Here is a 17,048-nt window from a genome sequence, read left to right on the forward strand (position 1 = left end):
AGTTCATAACTCACTTGAAGCAAAGTGTGAAAGATGATATATCAAGAACTATGTAATGTTTTGAACAACCAACAATAAAAAAAAATAAAAATAAAAAAAAATAAATAAAATTAAAAGTTTAGTTTTTAAAATGTTGATAGTTTTTTTTTTTCCTACTTGCATAAACACAAAATTAATGGATAAATTTTTCTTCCATTTTTACACAACTCCAATGCATCTACTCTGGCAGAGGTGTTGGAGTAAAAGATTTGTGTTCCACATCTTACAAGCTGTGTGACTTAGGAAAGACATTTAGCCCCACAGAGCCTCAGGTCGCACATGAATCAAAGGGACTCATGCTATCTACTTCCTTGACCAGCTGACTATAGGAATTTGATGTCATAATCTATGTCTAGCATAGTGTGGCCATGACGACAGAACAAATGTCTGGGCAATAAATAGATTTAAATAGAAAAACAGAATGTATAAAATCCCTACATTGAATCTTTTAAAGTGGTAAAAGAGAGAATGGTAAATTCTTATCCTTAACTAAATAAGCTCTAAAAATCAGCTCCAGAAAAATATCCAAACTGTCATTTGCTTTGGGTCCAAGAAATACATTCCTACCAATAGGAAGTCATTCTGGTAAGAGGAATTTGGGAGTTTCTTCTCTAATCCTCTCCATCTGGCCCTGGGCTCAGCTCAGGTAATACAGCCCAGACAGGGGTCTTTGAACTCTGGCTCTGTGTATGTCCTAGGGCCAGCCCTGTGAAAGGTGCCCTCCTCCCAACTCTCTGCACTCTTTCCCTCCTCCTTCCGTCACCCTGCCCTTTCTTCTGCTTCCTCCCTCCCCTTCCTTTTTATCCTAATGGCTGGCACATCTCTTCTCTAACACAGATGAAGCAGGCAATCTCTGCTCCATCTCTGTTCTGGGTTCAAGTTCTGGGAACAAAGGAAAAAAATAGAGAAGACTCAGAGACAATCCAATCCCAGGCCTTGAGAAGGCCAATTCCCACCAGCAAACCTCCTCGTGTATTAAGTTAGAAGGGGATCTGTGCCCATCTGCACCTTGAGGCTCATGGTAAAAGGCTTCCTCCCACAGCCTGGCCTCAGCAAGACCAGATTCCAGGAAAGGAGGGAAGGACAGGTGTTAGAAGGAGTGAGAAAAGCCCATTACTGTACTGATGCTTCCTTAAAATATTGTACACATGTGTTTTTGTGTACAATAATAATATGTATGATTATAAATTTTTATTAGTGAAACTGCTCTTGATTTATAGAATAAATGTTTAATGGATCACAGAAGAGACATACCCAAAGAATAAGAGAAGCACCTGGAAGTTGACTAATGGTGCTAGCTAATAGGTTCATATGGAACAGGAACCACATAGCCCAGGCTTCCTAACCTTGCCAGTGTGTCCTGATCTTGTTGGACTCAAACTCCCTTGCATCTAGTTGGCTCGACATTTCCTACAGTTTTTACTATCATCATTTAATGGTAGAGTCATAGCCACATGGTTCCAAGAAGTGAACCCTTAAATCCTCTCCCTCAAGGAACAGGAATTTAAATGATTTTCAAGAACAGGAAGGATTTGCCATCATGGAGCATTATTTCCTATCCATCATCAGTCTGCATATATTTATCAACTTGATAAGGTCTAAAGTTGTTGGAAACTTAAAAAAAAAAAGAAAGGAAGGAAGGAAGGAAAGAAACCTTCCTGCCAAAATGACAAACGATGTGCTATATAGGAGGCTCAAGGACACACACACACGCTACCTAAGACCCAAATATTCTGCACATCTCCCTGATGGCTCTCAGATGAGGCCTGGTGATTCACTGACAGACAAGGAGGCAGGGGCACATCCAAGAGAACCAAGGAGGCCAAATCCCTAGAGGAAATAGGCCATAGAAGAAGGACAAGCCTCCCCGGAACCCTGACACGATTTTCCAATGCCCTGTGGACACTCCCAAGGGCAAATACCACACGGCAGGAAGAATCTCCCCCAGGCCCAGGAAAGCCAATTCTTCAATGATATTGTACAGAATGACTTATTGATACAGCATCTATCTGATTATATGTTAATTTATTGGATTTATTAAGTGCTTCCTCTATACCAAGAAATATGTCAGGGATATTACATGTATTGTTCATTTAATCCTCACAATAACCCTAGAGGGGAAATACTATTATTCTCAGGGAAGCAGGCTCAGAGGGTTCACATACTAGGGAGACTCTAGAGAAAGGATTCAGCTACAGGAAATTCCCAGACTCACCATTAGTTCAGGGATACAGGCCTCTATGGGGGGCAAATCCAACCCAGGGACAGTCACCTAACCATCCTGTGGACCTCTAACCAGGGACTGACAGTCCCAGAGCTGGATCCAGGCTCATGCAGCTCAGCAGCCTAACCACAGGGCACCTTCAACTTTGTGCTCTTTATTTGGTGGGGAATGAATGATTGATGTAGTTCATCTCTGAGGGGGAACCCTCAGAAACTTCTAGAAGCTAAGCTGGAATATCACTATATAATATCTTGAAAGTACCTCATCCAAGATGAACTAAGCAGACAATGACAGGAAGTTGCAGACAGAGCTCCAGGACATGGGGAGAGGATGATAAAGGCTTCAGGGTAGCTGGGAGATGAGGTCAGTGACCAGGACAGAAGGCAGATTATCACAATCTCAGCCCCCATAGGGCCAAGGTGATCAGAGTGGGCCCAGTGCTGGGGACAAAATGTCTGGCAAGCCCCAGACTCAGCTCACTGCTTCCCAGAGTAGTAAGGAAACCAACAGAGTACCAGAAGCCACAGGAAGCACAGCCGCTTACATGTCTCATCCTAGCCCAAAGTAGATGGCCAACTCAGGGAGGGCGAGGCCTGAATTCCTGTTTGTGGATTGGAGGCCTGTATTAGTCCATTTTTCATCCCTATAACAAAACACCTGAGGTGGGTACTTATAAAGAAAAGAGGTTTATTTAGCTCACAATTTTGGAGACTGAAGGTCCAAATAGTAGAGCACTGGACCTGGAGAGATTCCCCTTGGCTGCATCACCTCATGGTGGATGGCACCATGATGGCAAGAGTGCATGGGAGAGAGATCACATGGTGAGACTCAAACCATTGAGGGACGGGATCCAGCCTTAAAACCTCCCACAAGGCTCCACCGTCTGTCAATCAAGAGGGCACCCAGCCTCCCCAACACAGGAATCATAGCAATGCCTCAGCCAGGGGGAGAAACAAACAATCCAGAGGCCAGGAGCAAGGAGAACCTTCCTTATTTTACCTGTTTATGTTACTGTTAGCAGCCAGATGACAGCTACATGGAAACCTGCTGGTGAAACAGAACTGGCAACTGCCCCCCAAAAAAGCCAGCAAGTTTTATCTATGCTCAGAAACCATTTTCTGTGGTTTCTTTGTTCTCCCAGCAGCTTGGAGTGCAATATCCAGTGTGTCCTTCATTTTGTTTCCCTTGCTTTCTCTGCTAAGAACCCGTTTCCTCCTTTTGTACAATATTTGGTTAATTTAGGCTCTTCAAAGCACAGAATTAGATCTAAATTTTGAGGCCCTGCTGTGTCTAGAATAGTGATTATACCTGGAACAAATGTTATATAGACCACAGAATGTCAAAAAAGAAAAGGTCAGAATGTACACACACAATGAAGCTCTCCGTCACGGAACGTGGGCTGTTCTGGTCGTCAGAGAAAGAAGTGGTGTGGAATCAGACTGAGACCGGGAAGTAGGTTTGAACACAGGGTGGGGCTCCTCTGCCTGCTCTCCACACCCAGTCACTAAGGCTTTTCCAGAGGGGCTCGACACTAAGTGGTATTTGTTTCCCTACAAACACCCAGTTTCCCTCTCAGAAGCCAGGACACTTGGGTACAGCATGAGGGCCAGGCACCATTCCCCATCGCCTGGACAGCACACCTCTGGAAATCCAGCTGCCCCAGGAATAGGCTACCACTTCTCCCTTTCACCCCAGAGCCTTCTCCCTTTGAGACAACCTAGCACTACATCCTCTTGAACTAGATTTTGAAAACCCCGAAGCCACCTTGGCTCCTCCACAGGGCCAGGGAAGACTAACTATCACTGCCTACAGTCCAGGCCACCCGGCAGGGAAAGGGGAGGAGGGAAAACTGCCACTGGTTCTTTCCGGATGCGCTCACTGTCAAGGCAACACGAGCTGCTTCTCAAACAGATCATCCTGCCAAATACAGGATCAGTGATCTGTTCCAGTTGGGGCTCCCAATGATGCAAGTATTCTCCTTCATATTTATCTGTATTTTCCAACTTTCCTCAATGATTACCTATTCCTCTTATTAAAAAAACAAATACCAAAAAAGATTCTGCTTGGGGCTGGGGCTGGGGCTGGGGCTGGGGCTCAATGGTAGAGTGTTCCCCTAGCATGGGTGAGGCATTGGGTTCAATCCTCAGCACCACATAAAAATCAATAAATAAAAATAAAGGCATTGTATCCACCTACAACTATATATATACACAAAGAAAAAAAAGATCCTGTTTTAAGTTGCTAAATTACTGAGGCTGACCTTGAACTTTTGATCCTCCTGCCTTGGCCTCCCAAGTTGCTGGAATTACAGGTATGTGCCACTATGCTTAGGAAGATATTGTTTTCTTTTTTTGATACTGGAGATTAAACCTAGGGGCATTTAACCACTAAGCCACATCCCCAGACCTTTTTACATTTATTTAGAGACAGGGTCTCAATGAGTTGCTTAGGGTCTTGATAAGTTACTGAGACTGACCTTGAACTTGCTATCCTCCTGCCTCAGCTTCCTAAGCCAGTAGGATTACAGGTGTGCACCTCAGCACCCAGTTTTTAAAGATTTTTAAAGTCTGGAGTTAATGCAGGTAATGTTTTGCCTTAGTTGTTCATTTGCTCATTTGTTGACTTATTCATCAACCCAGTAGGCATGCTAACTGTATGCTGGTCACTGAGTTAAACACTGGGGATAGGGGGAGTAAGAAGAAAGCAGCCTGACCATGTGCAGCCAGAAGGGCGGTGACAGAGGAAACCATGGCACTTGCGGGGTGCTGAGTGGCTGATCCTCATCTAGGAGACAACTGCAAGGTTTCTGGAGATGTAGCTTAGCAGTTAAGTGCCCCTGGGTTCAATCTCCAATGTCAATAAAAGAAAAAAAAAATCTTCCTAAGCACAGTGGCACATGTCTGTAATTCCAGCAACTTGGGAGGCTAAGGAAGAGGATGGAACGGTCAAGGCCAGTCTCAGCAATTTAGCAAGGCTCTACACAGAGCTTAACAAGACCCTATCTCAAAATAAATTAATAAATAAGGGCTGGAGATGTGAGTCAGTGATTAACTATCGCTGTGTTCAATCCCTGGTACCAAAAAAGAAAACAGAAGAAAGAAAAAGAAAAAAAAATCTTCCTAAAGTCAGCATGGTGGCACATGCCTATAATTCCAGCAACTTGGGAAGTTGAGGCAGAAGTATCTCAAGTTGAAGGCCAGCCTCAGCAACTTAGCAAAACCCTGTCTCAAAATGAAAAACATAAAGGGCTGGAGTTAAGTGTCCTTGAGTTCAATCCCTGGTACCAAAAAATAAAATAGCACTTAATATTCCCCATCCAAATCTTCCTAGTCATGTGTGAATTCATACCTGTTAGGACAAATTGTCGCCCTTTAAGACAAGATGATTCTCTAAAATTCAAGAATCCATGGTAAAATTTGAAATCCAGCAACCTCACTGATATAGTAACATAAAACTTCTTTCAAACATTTTTTTTCAATTCCCAAATCTTATTGTTTCTTGAATTTAACTATTTGATTTTAGAAATTTACCTGAAAGCAAATATATAATAGCCTTGGGCTACAGTGGATTATCGCTAGAAAAGTTCCAATTTGACTATCCTAAACACAGTCACATACCCCATACTAACATTTTGTTCAGTGGTGGGCCACATACATAACAGTGGTCCCATAGATTATATTACCTAGTGATATCATAGCCGTCTTAGTTTGTGTAAGTGTGCCCTATGATGTTGACACCATAACAAACTCACCAGGTGATGCAGTTCTTGGAATGTGTCTCTGTCATTAAGTGGTGGGCAAGTATACCTGGCTCATCTCTTCACTATGGCTTTGGGGTCCATACCCTCTTGCAGCCCTCCAGTCTCTACTTACTAACTCCTCTCATCCCAGTAACTGGAGAACAAAGCTTTCATCCGAGGATGGAAGAAAGGTGGGTCCTATATACTTACCTCCGGGAAAGGTCTATGGGCCAGCAGCTGCACTCAATTTTAGACAACATCCTACAATCCCTAAAGGAGAGAGAGATAACAGGAGGGACATTTGGGGGACTTAGGTCCATTCTTGACCACGTTCCAATTTTGCCCAGAGCTTGTCTAGCTTTCAGACTGGAAGCAGGCTGTTTGAACTGGGATGGTTGGGTTTGGATTTCTACAAGGCTGAAGAAAGAGGCGCCTAGTTCACTCTCTCCTCACTCTCCATCATGAACCGGACTGAGTGGCCTGATTAGGAGCACAGAGCTCGGAGCAGCACAAATGCAAAAGAGGATGTGCAAGGGGGAAAGTGTGCTTTTCTGTTTCGGGAAACCTGCTGACATAGGGAATGCTTCTGTTTTTCTGCAGAAATGCTGCCTTCAGTGGACAAAATTCAGCCACAATCAAGCTAATTGAATGCACAAATGTAATATTTTTCCAGGGCACCTCCAATTTAATGCTTGATGAAATCGTGTCTTTCGCATATATTTACAAAAGCTTTTCTTCAGCCAGAAATGTCTGTTAAAATTGCTTATAGATGCTGAGATAGCAAATCACTCTTCTAATGTAATGAGATAAGTCATCTCTATAAACTTTGCTTGCTCAAATGTACTCGCATAAAAGAAATCAGGCTACAGGCTTTTTTCAATAAATAGAATGAACAACTAGAACTTGATGGCTATAGCATGTTCTGCCTCATTGCTAAGGGATGTTCAGAATTGCTCCTTCTCTCTCTCTCTCTTGCAGTGGAGTTTTCATTTTGGTAGTTGATGGAAAAAGGAGGTCAAATAAACTGATGTGGATAAGAAGCCAAAGCCATTTGTCAAAACGCAGGGAGAAGCCTGGAGATTGGAGTCATTTAGAGACTAAAAATTGATTTAAAAGATTTCTGTCCTCAAATCATTTTTCTTGCTAAATGCAGCTACTTTGGGAGCCTGGTTTTCCCTGCCTTATCTATCTTTACTAATAATTTACACCAGGGGAACTTCACCTCCAGGGGAAGATTCATATACATAGTCATTTGCCCATAGCCTAGTAAAATGGGTGGGGAACCTTGAGGAGTTCATCCATGAGTTTCCAAATAAGATTCGTCTTCTTACTTTTTAATTGGGAAGCCAACTCTGGAAAAATACCTAACAAACTGTTTGACGCATGCCAGGGGTCCCAACAGAGGGCTATCACAAACGGCTGCTCAGATTGTGCGCTTTACCACTTCAGGGGAGAAAATGTACACGTGGACTATGAAGTGAAGGAATTGTCAAATTGGGCACACAGCCTTGCTCAGCCCCTACCTGGGTCGGGGGGAAATGTCATGTTCTTGTTCACAGTGTCATAGTGTAACAAGTTTGCACAGCTGGGAAGCACATTCACTGTCTTATTCCTCAAAGAATAAAGTCAAACTTTTTATTATTATCAGCTCACAAAACGTGAAAGCCTGCCTGGTGCCCTTTCCCATCTCTTTGCAAAGTAAAATTGGATGGGAGAATATTCAGATCTCCAGATGGTTGTCTTTATTTCGAGAAATGGCTTGGAAAACTTGACAGAGGACAGGCTGGAATCCAGAAGAAAATGAGACCAAATTTCCTTGTGCCCTCACTGTCATTTTTGGAAAACACTAGACAGACATCTATGGCTCCACACAGAGGAGAGACAGTAGGCGTGTTTGGAGCAGATCTCTAAGACCCTGCCCTGTGCAGCCTGCCTTTTGGATTTTCCCTCACACCTGACAGAGGGTCTGAGCCAACCAGACCAGCCTTCCCCCCCACCACAGCACCTTACCTTCTCTTTCAACTATTTCCTTTGTAGCCTGAAATATGTTGTTTGGGTGAAAGAAAACCTAAATGCTGTAACATTGCTCCGACAGCCTCTCCCGGCCCTATCCATTCTGAATTCAACATGAGAATTTAAGGTTAAACAGAAAGGTCCTCTTCCTATGCAGTTCCTTGAACTCTGCCTCAAGCACAAGGAAGAGTACATCTTGGATCTGGGGCATCAATTCTAACAGGCACTGGAGGTCATATTTGATAAAACACCTTATGTTTGCATAACCTGGTTTTAGAAGAAAATCTCAGTGGCCTAAGAGATACTTCATGGGCCACACTCCATCCAAAGTTTGCCAAAGGGGTTACAATAACCAACCAATCAGCTCACAGTTATTTGGTTTGGGAGACACAGTTGCTGCTGTTGTTTTAATTGAATTTGGATGCCTTAAGTGGGGCAGGCATCCTCCACCTCTCTAGACTCCCCACTTCTGTCCGTCTAGCCCATTTCACATATTTCCATTACCTGCCTAGTCCCTGCAGACTGCTGAGCTTGCTCTACCTCAGCCAGGTACCAAGATTTAGCAGTAGACTCAGCATCCTCTGATGTGGAAGGGCGTGGGAGGTGTCACCACTTCCCCCAGTCTTACTCTACTCAGAAAAGTACTCAGAAAAGAAGTCTGCAGGGTCCTGGGTTAGCAGCTTACAAATAGCACCTTCACATTCCTAAGCATCGGTAGACACATATACACATACACGCATAGTATGCAGACTATTTGTGCAAGGACATACCAGACACCACTGACTGTAGAGAAGGCCACTGGCTGGAAGGGGAGAACAGTGAGAGGTAACCATGGTCTTCCCTCTAGGTGGTCACTGTACCTTTTGGAAGGTGTCCCAGTCATAGGAATGATAATTATCCATTATCTGAACCTTAAGAACCCGCATGGAGAGCTTCCTCCCAGCTCTAAAACTTCATGTGAGATTTTAGGGCACAGCTGATATGCCTCCTTCTCACTTCATCTTTCCCAGCCCACCCACTCAAAGACATTAGCTTCCTTTCTGTGCTCTCAATTCACTTGCTAGCCCTTTACAGGAAGGCTGTAGCCAAACCTACTGGCACTGAGTTCTTGAAGTGGGGGCAGGATATTATTTATTTTGATGTCTAGAAATGTTAACAATATTTGCTAAGCAGAATCCACCTCCCCATTTTCTCCCCAGTTTGATGCCACCAAGATACTTGTTTTCACCTAATTTACCTATAAAAAGCTGAGCAGGTGAGGAGTCACTTGGGGGTATTCCCTCCACAGGTCCTCCCATCTCCAGGGCAGAAAGTGCTGCTTACAGAAGGTTCTGTTATAATGGAAATGCTCTCCCCAGGCAAAATCCAGTATATGACCTGTTCACCACAGGTGGATACAAGGCATTTGATATGTGGATAGCATGAAAGAAGAACTAAATTTTTAATTTTGTATGATTTAAATTCACTTATACTTAAAGAGCCACATCTGGATCGTGTCTACTGAATCAGACGGCCCAGTTCTCCCTCTTCCTTTAGGGACAGGCTCACCCATTAAACAACAGGATCCTAAGCATGCGTGATTTTTAAACCATTAAATGGAAAGCAAGGCCAACAAAGTGTTTGTTTCTAAAGTAAAAACTCGGTTTATTCACGACACAATACACAAGTGGCAAAGTGTTTCACATCATAGACTTCACTTCCAAATCCTTGGAATGTTCTTTTCTTTGGCTTAAAGGAGAGGATGGGTGGGAAAGCCAGGCAACGCTTAGGCAACTAAAGTAAGGGGGCGGGGGCAAGGCAGACATTATCTTCACAGGGAGGAGACGGGTCTGTTAGTCGCAAGCTGATCCTCTAGAAGGTTAGGTGGGAGCACAGGGGACGCCGTTTCTGGGCGCTTCACCCTGCCGCGCTTCAGTCATCTCCACCGCACAGGTACAGCAGTGCCTTCTGGTAGTCGCCCTTGGTGTCTTGCTACAAGTGGCCATGGAGAAAAGAGAAATGCTGTATCAGGAAAAAGACCCAACTCCACAGAAACCTGCAAGCAGCCCTGGAGCACAGGTGAGTCTCTTCCATGACCCAAGAAGGATTCTGCAGGTTCTTCCTGCATGCAGACACTAGAGGGCCACAGCTCTGTCAGGCCCCCTGGGAGTGTGGCTGGAAAACATGCTTGGGAGATTTCCAAATACAATCCCAAGGGCAGAGAAGAGTTGTAGCTCTGCCTGCAGTGAGGTCCTGAAAATAGTTCCCTGTGCCTCTTGTTCCCCCACCCTTCCACAGAGAACTGGAGACCTTTCCTCCTCACTGCTATGTCATGGCCTCTTAAGTTACAAGGAAATGTGCTAGTGAGGTGAGGAAACAATTACCAAGAATCTAACTGGTCCATCAATTTTAAACACATGCCCTAAGAAGCCTAGGTTGACCGAACCCACCTCCAAATATATCCTTAGTAACCATATACACGCCTTTAGAAATTTCAGAATCTTTTAAAAAGGGATTTTCCAAGCTTGTCTGATCTAGGCACAGTGGCACCACTATGAATGCAATCACTTTATACCAATGTTCCATCACTCTAAAATGGACAGAGACCAAATTGAATGAAGAGACAGGAGTTCTAAGTAACTAAATGCTGTCATGATTTTCTAACAATTTTTCAAGAAATATTTTTGTAGAAATACAACAGAATACAAACTTTAATTGGTGTTCAGAGTTTCTTCAGGATGTCACCAACTCTTGTAGGATCATCCTGATAAACACCATTATCATTGTAGAGTAACAGACATGGGAAATATAAAATACTGGCCTGTTTCTACGGAATCCAGGACAAATCATAAAGGGTACCTCTCAAAGTGAATTCCTGATATTTGGTGACCAACATTTCTTCCCCAGAGACTTAGAAAACAGAAAAAATTGGCTAGCTGCCTGGGGACCCCAAGCCCTTTGGATGGCCAGGCAGGGCCAACCTAACACCAGGGGCCTTACCTGGATGTAGTAGTACAGGGACTTGCCGTACTTTCTCTTGAATTCAGACCTAATTTTCAACATGTCCACTTCACTGCGGGACACCATGATTCTAATCAGAACCTTATCACGAGTCCCTTTGCCCTGAAAGTCAAATTGATATTCCAAGTTAAATCCCCCGACAATGTTATCACTTAAAAAGCATCTAATATGTTTTCTGGCACACTCCTGCTTCTTGAGGCTGCCTGAGAGATTGAAAACACAATTGTGGAACTTTTTCCTCAAGAAACAAAGATCATCTTGGAATTCCAAACACACCAAGATTTAATCAGCACAAACCTTACTCGTCCATTCAATAAATGTCTATGGAGCACCTATTCTTACAAAGCTCAGCCCAAGAAGCCTGAACCCTTATGTACATGACAAAAGGTTGCTGCCTCTCGGGGGCTTAGAGAGGACTTGCCACACATCTTTCTCATGGTTCTATGCCAATGCGAATGGTAGAGACAGTAAGGACCCCTGAGTGTACTTCCAGAGCCTCAGGCTGAGAACATCAAGGAAAGGGTCACATCTGACATGGAACTCAAGTAGAAATGGCAGAGAAGCAACATGGACAAGGAAGGTGCTCCAGGGAGAAGCAGCAAAGGCCTGGAGGCATGTCCATGTGGCATGTCCAAGGAATGAAAAATGGGATGGGTCTATGGGAAGAGATGGTTAGTTCACGGAGACTCGCAGAGCTGGCTTTGGAGTCAGACAGGTGCAGATCTGCTGCAAAACTTCAAGCAGACTGAGGCTCCATGAGCTCCAGTCCCCTCATCTTTAAAGCATATAAACCTTGCAGGGTTTCAGTCAAGGAGGTAAGGGGCACAATGGCTATGGCATAGAGGGTGCTCACTACTACTCCTGTCCTCGCCTGTCTTTCCTCTGGGGGTAACAGCAGGAAATTACTGAACCACACCACCTGCAAGAACCAGACAGCACCACCCCTTAGCACTTCCTCCCTCCAGGGGCACTTATTTTCTCCCTGAACCCAAACACATGTTCAAGTAGTTCAGAGAGGAAGGACTTGTGCTTTTCTCACCTGTCAAATGTAACCAGAGCTGACTAGTGTGTTCTTGCTTCCAGACACTGGGGTCCCTCCCTCCATCCACCAGTCAAGGAGATTTAGTTTAGGGCATAAAATACGAATCACATGGGAACATGGGCTTCTTGGCCAGTTGCCCTTACCTTCATGGAGTCGTACAGCCGATCAGCAAAGTACAGGGGCTTGTTCTGAATGCACTGAACTGTGGAGAAAAGAAAGGGCATCAGAGGTACAGTGCTCATCTCACCTTCTCCAGGAGGAAATGATGCCCTGACCCCAGGGCACCAACCAGAAATGACCTGATGCAGCAGATGTGGGCTGCAGGATGCAAAAGGTTAAGGGAAACTGCAATCCTCTGAACTACTAAGCTCCGCTGTGGTTTTCAACCAGGGCACTCTGAGGGCTGCAGAAACCCAAGCATGCATGTGAATTTCTCCACCACAGCCCCCTCTTCTCTTGCCTTATTCTTCCTGCCAACTCTGTTCTACCAAGTGAAGCTGTTCTTCAGTTTTGCATCTTTACGCTTAAGAATTAAGATTACAAAACTATTCAAATTACATCTAGACACCACTCTTCCCACATCCACTTGAGTTAAGAGGATGGCCATTCATTCCTTCTGATTCCATACTGTTCTCTGAAAGTTGGTGTCCACTAGGGTTGATTGCTTACCCAAGTTCAGGAAAGCATTTTCCAGGTCTCCTTTGACCTCCTTCTTGATGCTCTCCAACATGTCATAAGGGCTGTAGCTCTTATACCTATCAAATACTAAGGAAATGCCACAAATCATCATTATGTCAGAGCCACTGGTCAGTGCTGCAATGGTCACCCACATGGCTAGGCACCACAATAAAGAAAGAATGAGGTTGATCATAGGTAGTGTCTTGGGCAGCTAGAGGTTGCCATTGTGGACCAGAGCCAGCACTGCACCAGTCTACTTCAGAGCAGCAGGTCATGCACCTGTCCCGAATGGCATGACCCAGGTCACAGATTGTAGCATGTCCATCTCCCGTGAGTGGAACCCTTTCTATCTGGAAGCCTTGAGAAAGAATACAAAGCACCCAGCCAAGCCCTTGTTTCAACAAATATGTCAAGATAAAATGTTCCTCAAACAAGGAAGAGAAGCAAACTCAGTGCCAAATATGATGACATTTGGGAGAGAGAAGGCTCCAGAATGACAGAGAAAGGCAAATGGATTTGGTGAAAGAAAACCAGAGAGCCTATGGGAGGGCCAAGCAGAGAGTGAGTCTTATTCTTGCAGACCTGAGCCCCAGGATGGACACCACCCAGCCCAGCTCAGAGCCCTAGGGTGACAAGACCTCCTCAGCACAGCACCCACCTTTCTGGAGATGGCACACACTCCGCTCAGTCATGATGCTGATCCACTTGGGAACATCGGTTCCTTTCCTCTTCACTCCAGCATCATAGAGATCCTACAAGCAAAGCCAACAAGGAAAAGTTAACTATATGATCCAAAAAAAGGTCAAGAGAAATGTCATATAAAAATATCCAAAGAGCTGCACGTTCAAAATGCCAAATGAGAAAGGGTGCCCTTACAGACTTGACCAAAAATGTACCATTTAGGTCAAGAGTCTTATAGCCATCTTCATTAGGCACAGACAGACACAAAGTAAGAATGCAGATTGTTCATGAGGCTGGTGCTGTACACCTTCCTTGAACATGAAGGGAAAGGCTGAGAGCTTTTCATATTAAGAGGGACTGAGAGATTCTACTAAAAGAAGGCAGCCCCATCCAAGAAACTCAGTAAATAATGGAGCAGAAAAGGAGCCATTCCAATCTCATTTTTCAGCTTCCAGGAAAATTTAAGGGCCATAAGTAAAGGTAAGAATGGCTGAAGGTGAGGAAGAAAGGCTTCTATACGGAGAGAGACTCATTCATTGATTCTCCATCATCTGCAAAACCCAATTTCTATTACTGATTTAAAACCCCTCTCCACCTCTTGCTAAATATGCTACCCAGCATATTCTGAATTTTAAAACTAAAATGAATTCAAATTAATTTTTTTTCTATAACTTTTATGGCACACTTTGAGCTAACAGTTGACCCTCTAGATCTAGCATACAGTTTAGAGGAATCTACATCAGCTTCACGAATAGTTCTCAGTGATTATGGCAAAGTTCTTTTCAGCCAGAAAAGAGGACAGACCTCTGTAGCTCTCCTCTGCTCCCACCACAGCAGAGCAGAAAGCCTCCCCATCCCTGGCTGTGCCTTTACCACCGTCTGCTTCCCCAAGCGCTCACTCTGTTGGTGTGCACGGCCACATCCCACCCGGCAGAAGCTGGTGCTTCCAGACAAGCAAAGCCTGAATGAGGGTGAGTGAGTCAACTAGTGATCTGCTAATTAATACCAGCATTAAAGGAAATACATCCTAAAAAATAATCCCCTCAGAAAGTGAAGGAGAAACTCTCATTCTCAGACTGCTGTGGGTTTAAAACATGGCCACAGATTCTTTCAAGTTCCTCTCTTCCACAGGTGGAAGCAAATTCTCCACCTAGTGACTGTAAGCTAGACTCAGGAACTTACTTTTAATGAAAAAACTATGACAGAGGGACAGTGTGTGACTCCTGAGACTGGGTTATCAAAGGCACTGGGGCTTCCTCCTGGCTCTTGGATCACTCACTCAGGAGAAAGCCAGCTGCATGTTGTGAGGACACTCGAGCAACCCTGGAGAGAGCCCAGTGGGGAGATGCTAAGGCCTCCTGCCAATAACCACAAGGGCGGGCAGTCTAAGAAGAGATCCCTCTGAGCCTGTGAGACCCCCCGGCAATCACAGCCGTGGCCAACATTTCATCTGCAACTTCACAAGAGACCCTGAGCCTAAGCCACCTGGCCAAGCCACTCCCCAATTCTTAACCCACGGAAACTGAGAGATAATAACTGTTTGTTGTTTCACATCCCTAAGTTTTGAGATAATCAGTTACACAGAAAACAGATGATTATACAGACTCTCCAGAGATTTATAAAAAAAATACGAATTTAAACCATAGAGCTTGGTACTTACCCGGGCATCTTGGTCAATCAGTTCGTAATCAATGACAGAGCCATCCTCTGCTCTTCTACCCTAGGGGGAAAAATAAGAACATCAAATCTATTCCTTTGTGTATTTTAAAACTGAAACTGTTTTTCCCCCAACTATTTAATTTACTATACGAACACCCACTTATACTTTTTCTTTTCACTTTGAGTCCAGACAAGACCAAGGAGGGTGAGGCAGTCCAGGGAGGTGAAAAGTCTGCGCTCCTCGCCATCCTCGGCCCCCTCAGAACCCAGGCCTGGCTGTGCACCTTACAGGATCCGCCTCCCCCAAGAAGAGCTGAAGACATTTAATTCTTTCCTTCAGGGACCTTGCAATCGGATGGAGAATGAAGTATGGAACACAGGGTAAGACAATACTCTCGGGCACTCAGATGACCAGAAATGCAAAAGAAAGGAGAACTCTTCAGAAAGCAGAGTCAGCAGGTCTGGGGATAATGGGGTGTGGCTAAGGCTGAACCCTGAGTGACGAGTGAAAGGAGGCGGGAAGCCATTCCCCATAAGAGGGACAGCACAGGTGGGGACAGAGCAGAGTTAGAGAGAATCCCAGTGACGAGGACGGAGGCGGAGAGGCCCAGGGTGAGGGCAGCTGGGAGTCTGAATTTGATGCAACAGAAACAGGTTCTGATCAGGGGATAAAATGTGAAAGTGAATTTCATAATGATCTGAGGGTAGCAGTGCACAGGCTGGTGACAGATGAAGAGAGCAGGGGAGTTGTCGTAATAATAGAGATGGGAGTGGGCCAGGGTGTAACACGCTGATCAGTCATTTGCCATCAGGGTTCCCAGAGAACAGAATTTCCTTCTCCCCTGACGCAGGCATTAAGTGGCACAGGGCAAGAACTTAATAGTCACAGGGGAAGCACCTTTCATCCATGTTAATGTGTCATCATTAGCAATCAGTTCCACAAAGAGAGCCCCACCCCAGACAAAGGACTGCAGGGACAAATGCTCTCATTAAGAAGTGGGAAGTGAGAGATACAGAGGGTCACTTCCCAATGAGTCCTGTGCGGCCACAGATAGAGGCAAAGTGACCTTCCCTAAGTCACATGGAGACACTTGGCACATAAATCCAGGCCAGAACTTGAGAACTGCCTATTCCTCCTCTGGCCCCCAAAGTCCAGTTGTCCATGCGGTTTCTCAGGATAAGAAATCCTATTATCCAAAAATGACAACTCGGCAGCGACGGTGCAAACCCACTGTCGGAAATGCAGCAGAATTTCTGATGCAGGCACAGAGGATTTAGTTAATTTGTTCTCAAGTATAAAATGAGGTATGTGACTTGCCTTGGGAGGAAGCAAGGCCGGTCAAATAAACCCAGAAACCCACCTTTGCGAGGGCAACCATCAGCTTGCGGAAGTCACCAGAAGTGTCGGAGACAATGTCCTTCTCCAGATCAGTCTTGTACACTTGGAAAACAACACATCTAGTGTGATGCTTTCTGCCTACACAGCCAACCAGCCACCCACCCCAATAACCCCCCACAGCGACTAAGCCTCAAAAGCAGGAACAGCTGTGTCGGCAGGAGGCGCCTGTGCTTCTGAAACCCAAACTGGGGGCACACTCTCAAGAATGATATTGGCCCCCATAACATCAGAGCTGGAGTCACCAGGGACAAGGGATAAACAGGTCTAAATCAAGCCAGGGTTCCTCGGCACTCACTTTGATCAGGGAACTCTTTTATAGTTAAAATACTGGCTCTCAACCGTCTCAATTACGAATACTCATTTTCAAACAACAAAATATTTGTAGGGCAACATACACACGTTCACACCCTTGTACTTTATTATCCATGAATTGAGAAAATGCACCATGGCAAAAACCAGTAAAAATCAAATAATACTTTTAAATAGATTTATTTCATTATTCAAAATAGTACCCATACTGAAATACAGTAGCAAGGTAGGCTGTGTTGTTTAATTTACACACTGCCTCCCAGAT

At 44.7% G+C, this 17,048-nt stretch overlaps 1 protein-coding gene across 1 annotated transcript in view; it reads right to left on the minus strand.

The window, feature by feature from the left end:
• Positions 1-9,634: 9,634 nt before the first annotated feature.
• The window catches only part of Anxa2 (annexin A2), a 40,318-nt gene continuing 32,904 nt past the window's right edge, over positions 9,635-17,048 (minus strand). The window contains exons 7-13 of the mRNA XM_046461420.2: positions 16,437-16,516; positions 15,077-15,136; positions 13,394-13,487; positions 12,727-12,822; positions 12,201-12,259; positions 10,995-11,117; positions 9,635-9,986 (exon numbers count right to left, since the gene is read on the minus strand). Of these exons, the coding sequence (XP_046317376.1) occupies positions 9,927-9,986; positions 10,995-11,117; positions 12,201-12,259; positions 12,727-12,822; positions 13,394-13,487; positions 15,077-15,136; positions 16,437-16,516 (572 nt within the window). The 3' untranslated portion in view covers positions 9,635-9,926. The remainder of the gene's footprint in view (positions 9,987-10,994; positions 11,118-12,200; positions 12,260-12,726; positions 12,823-13,393; positions 13,488-15,076; positions 15,137-16,436; positions 16,517-17,048) is intronic.

Source organism: Marmota monax, unplaced genomic scaffold (assembly GCF_021218885.2).
Source record: "Marmota monax isolate L192 unplaced genomic scaffold, Marmota_monax_Labrador192_F-V1.1 WCK01_AAM20220418_F8-fsc00001, whole genome shotgun sequence".
Taxonomy (NCBI): domain Eukaryota; kingdom Metazoa; phylum Chordata; class Mammalia; order Rodentia; family Sciuridae; genus Marmota; species Marmota monax.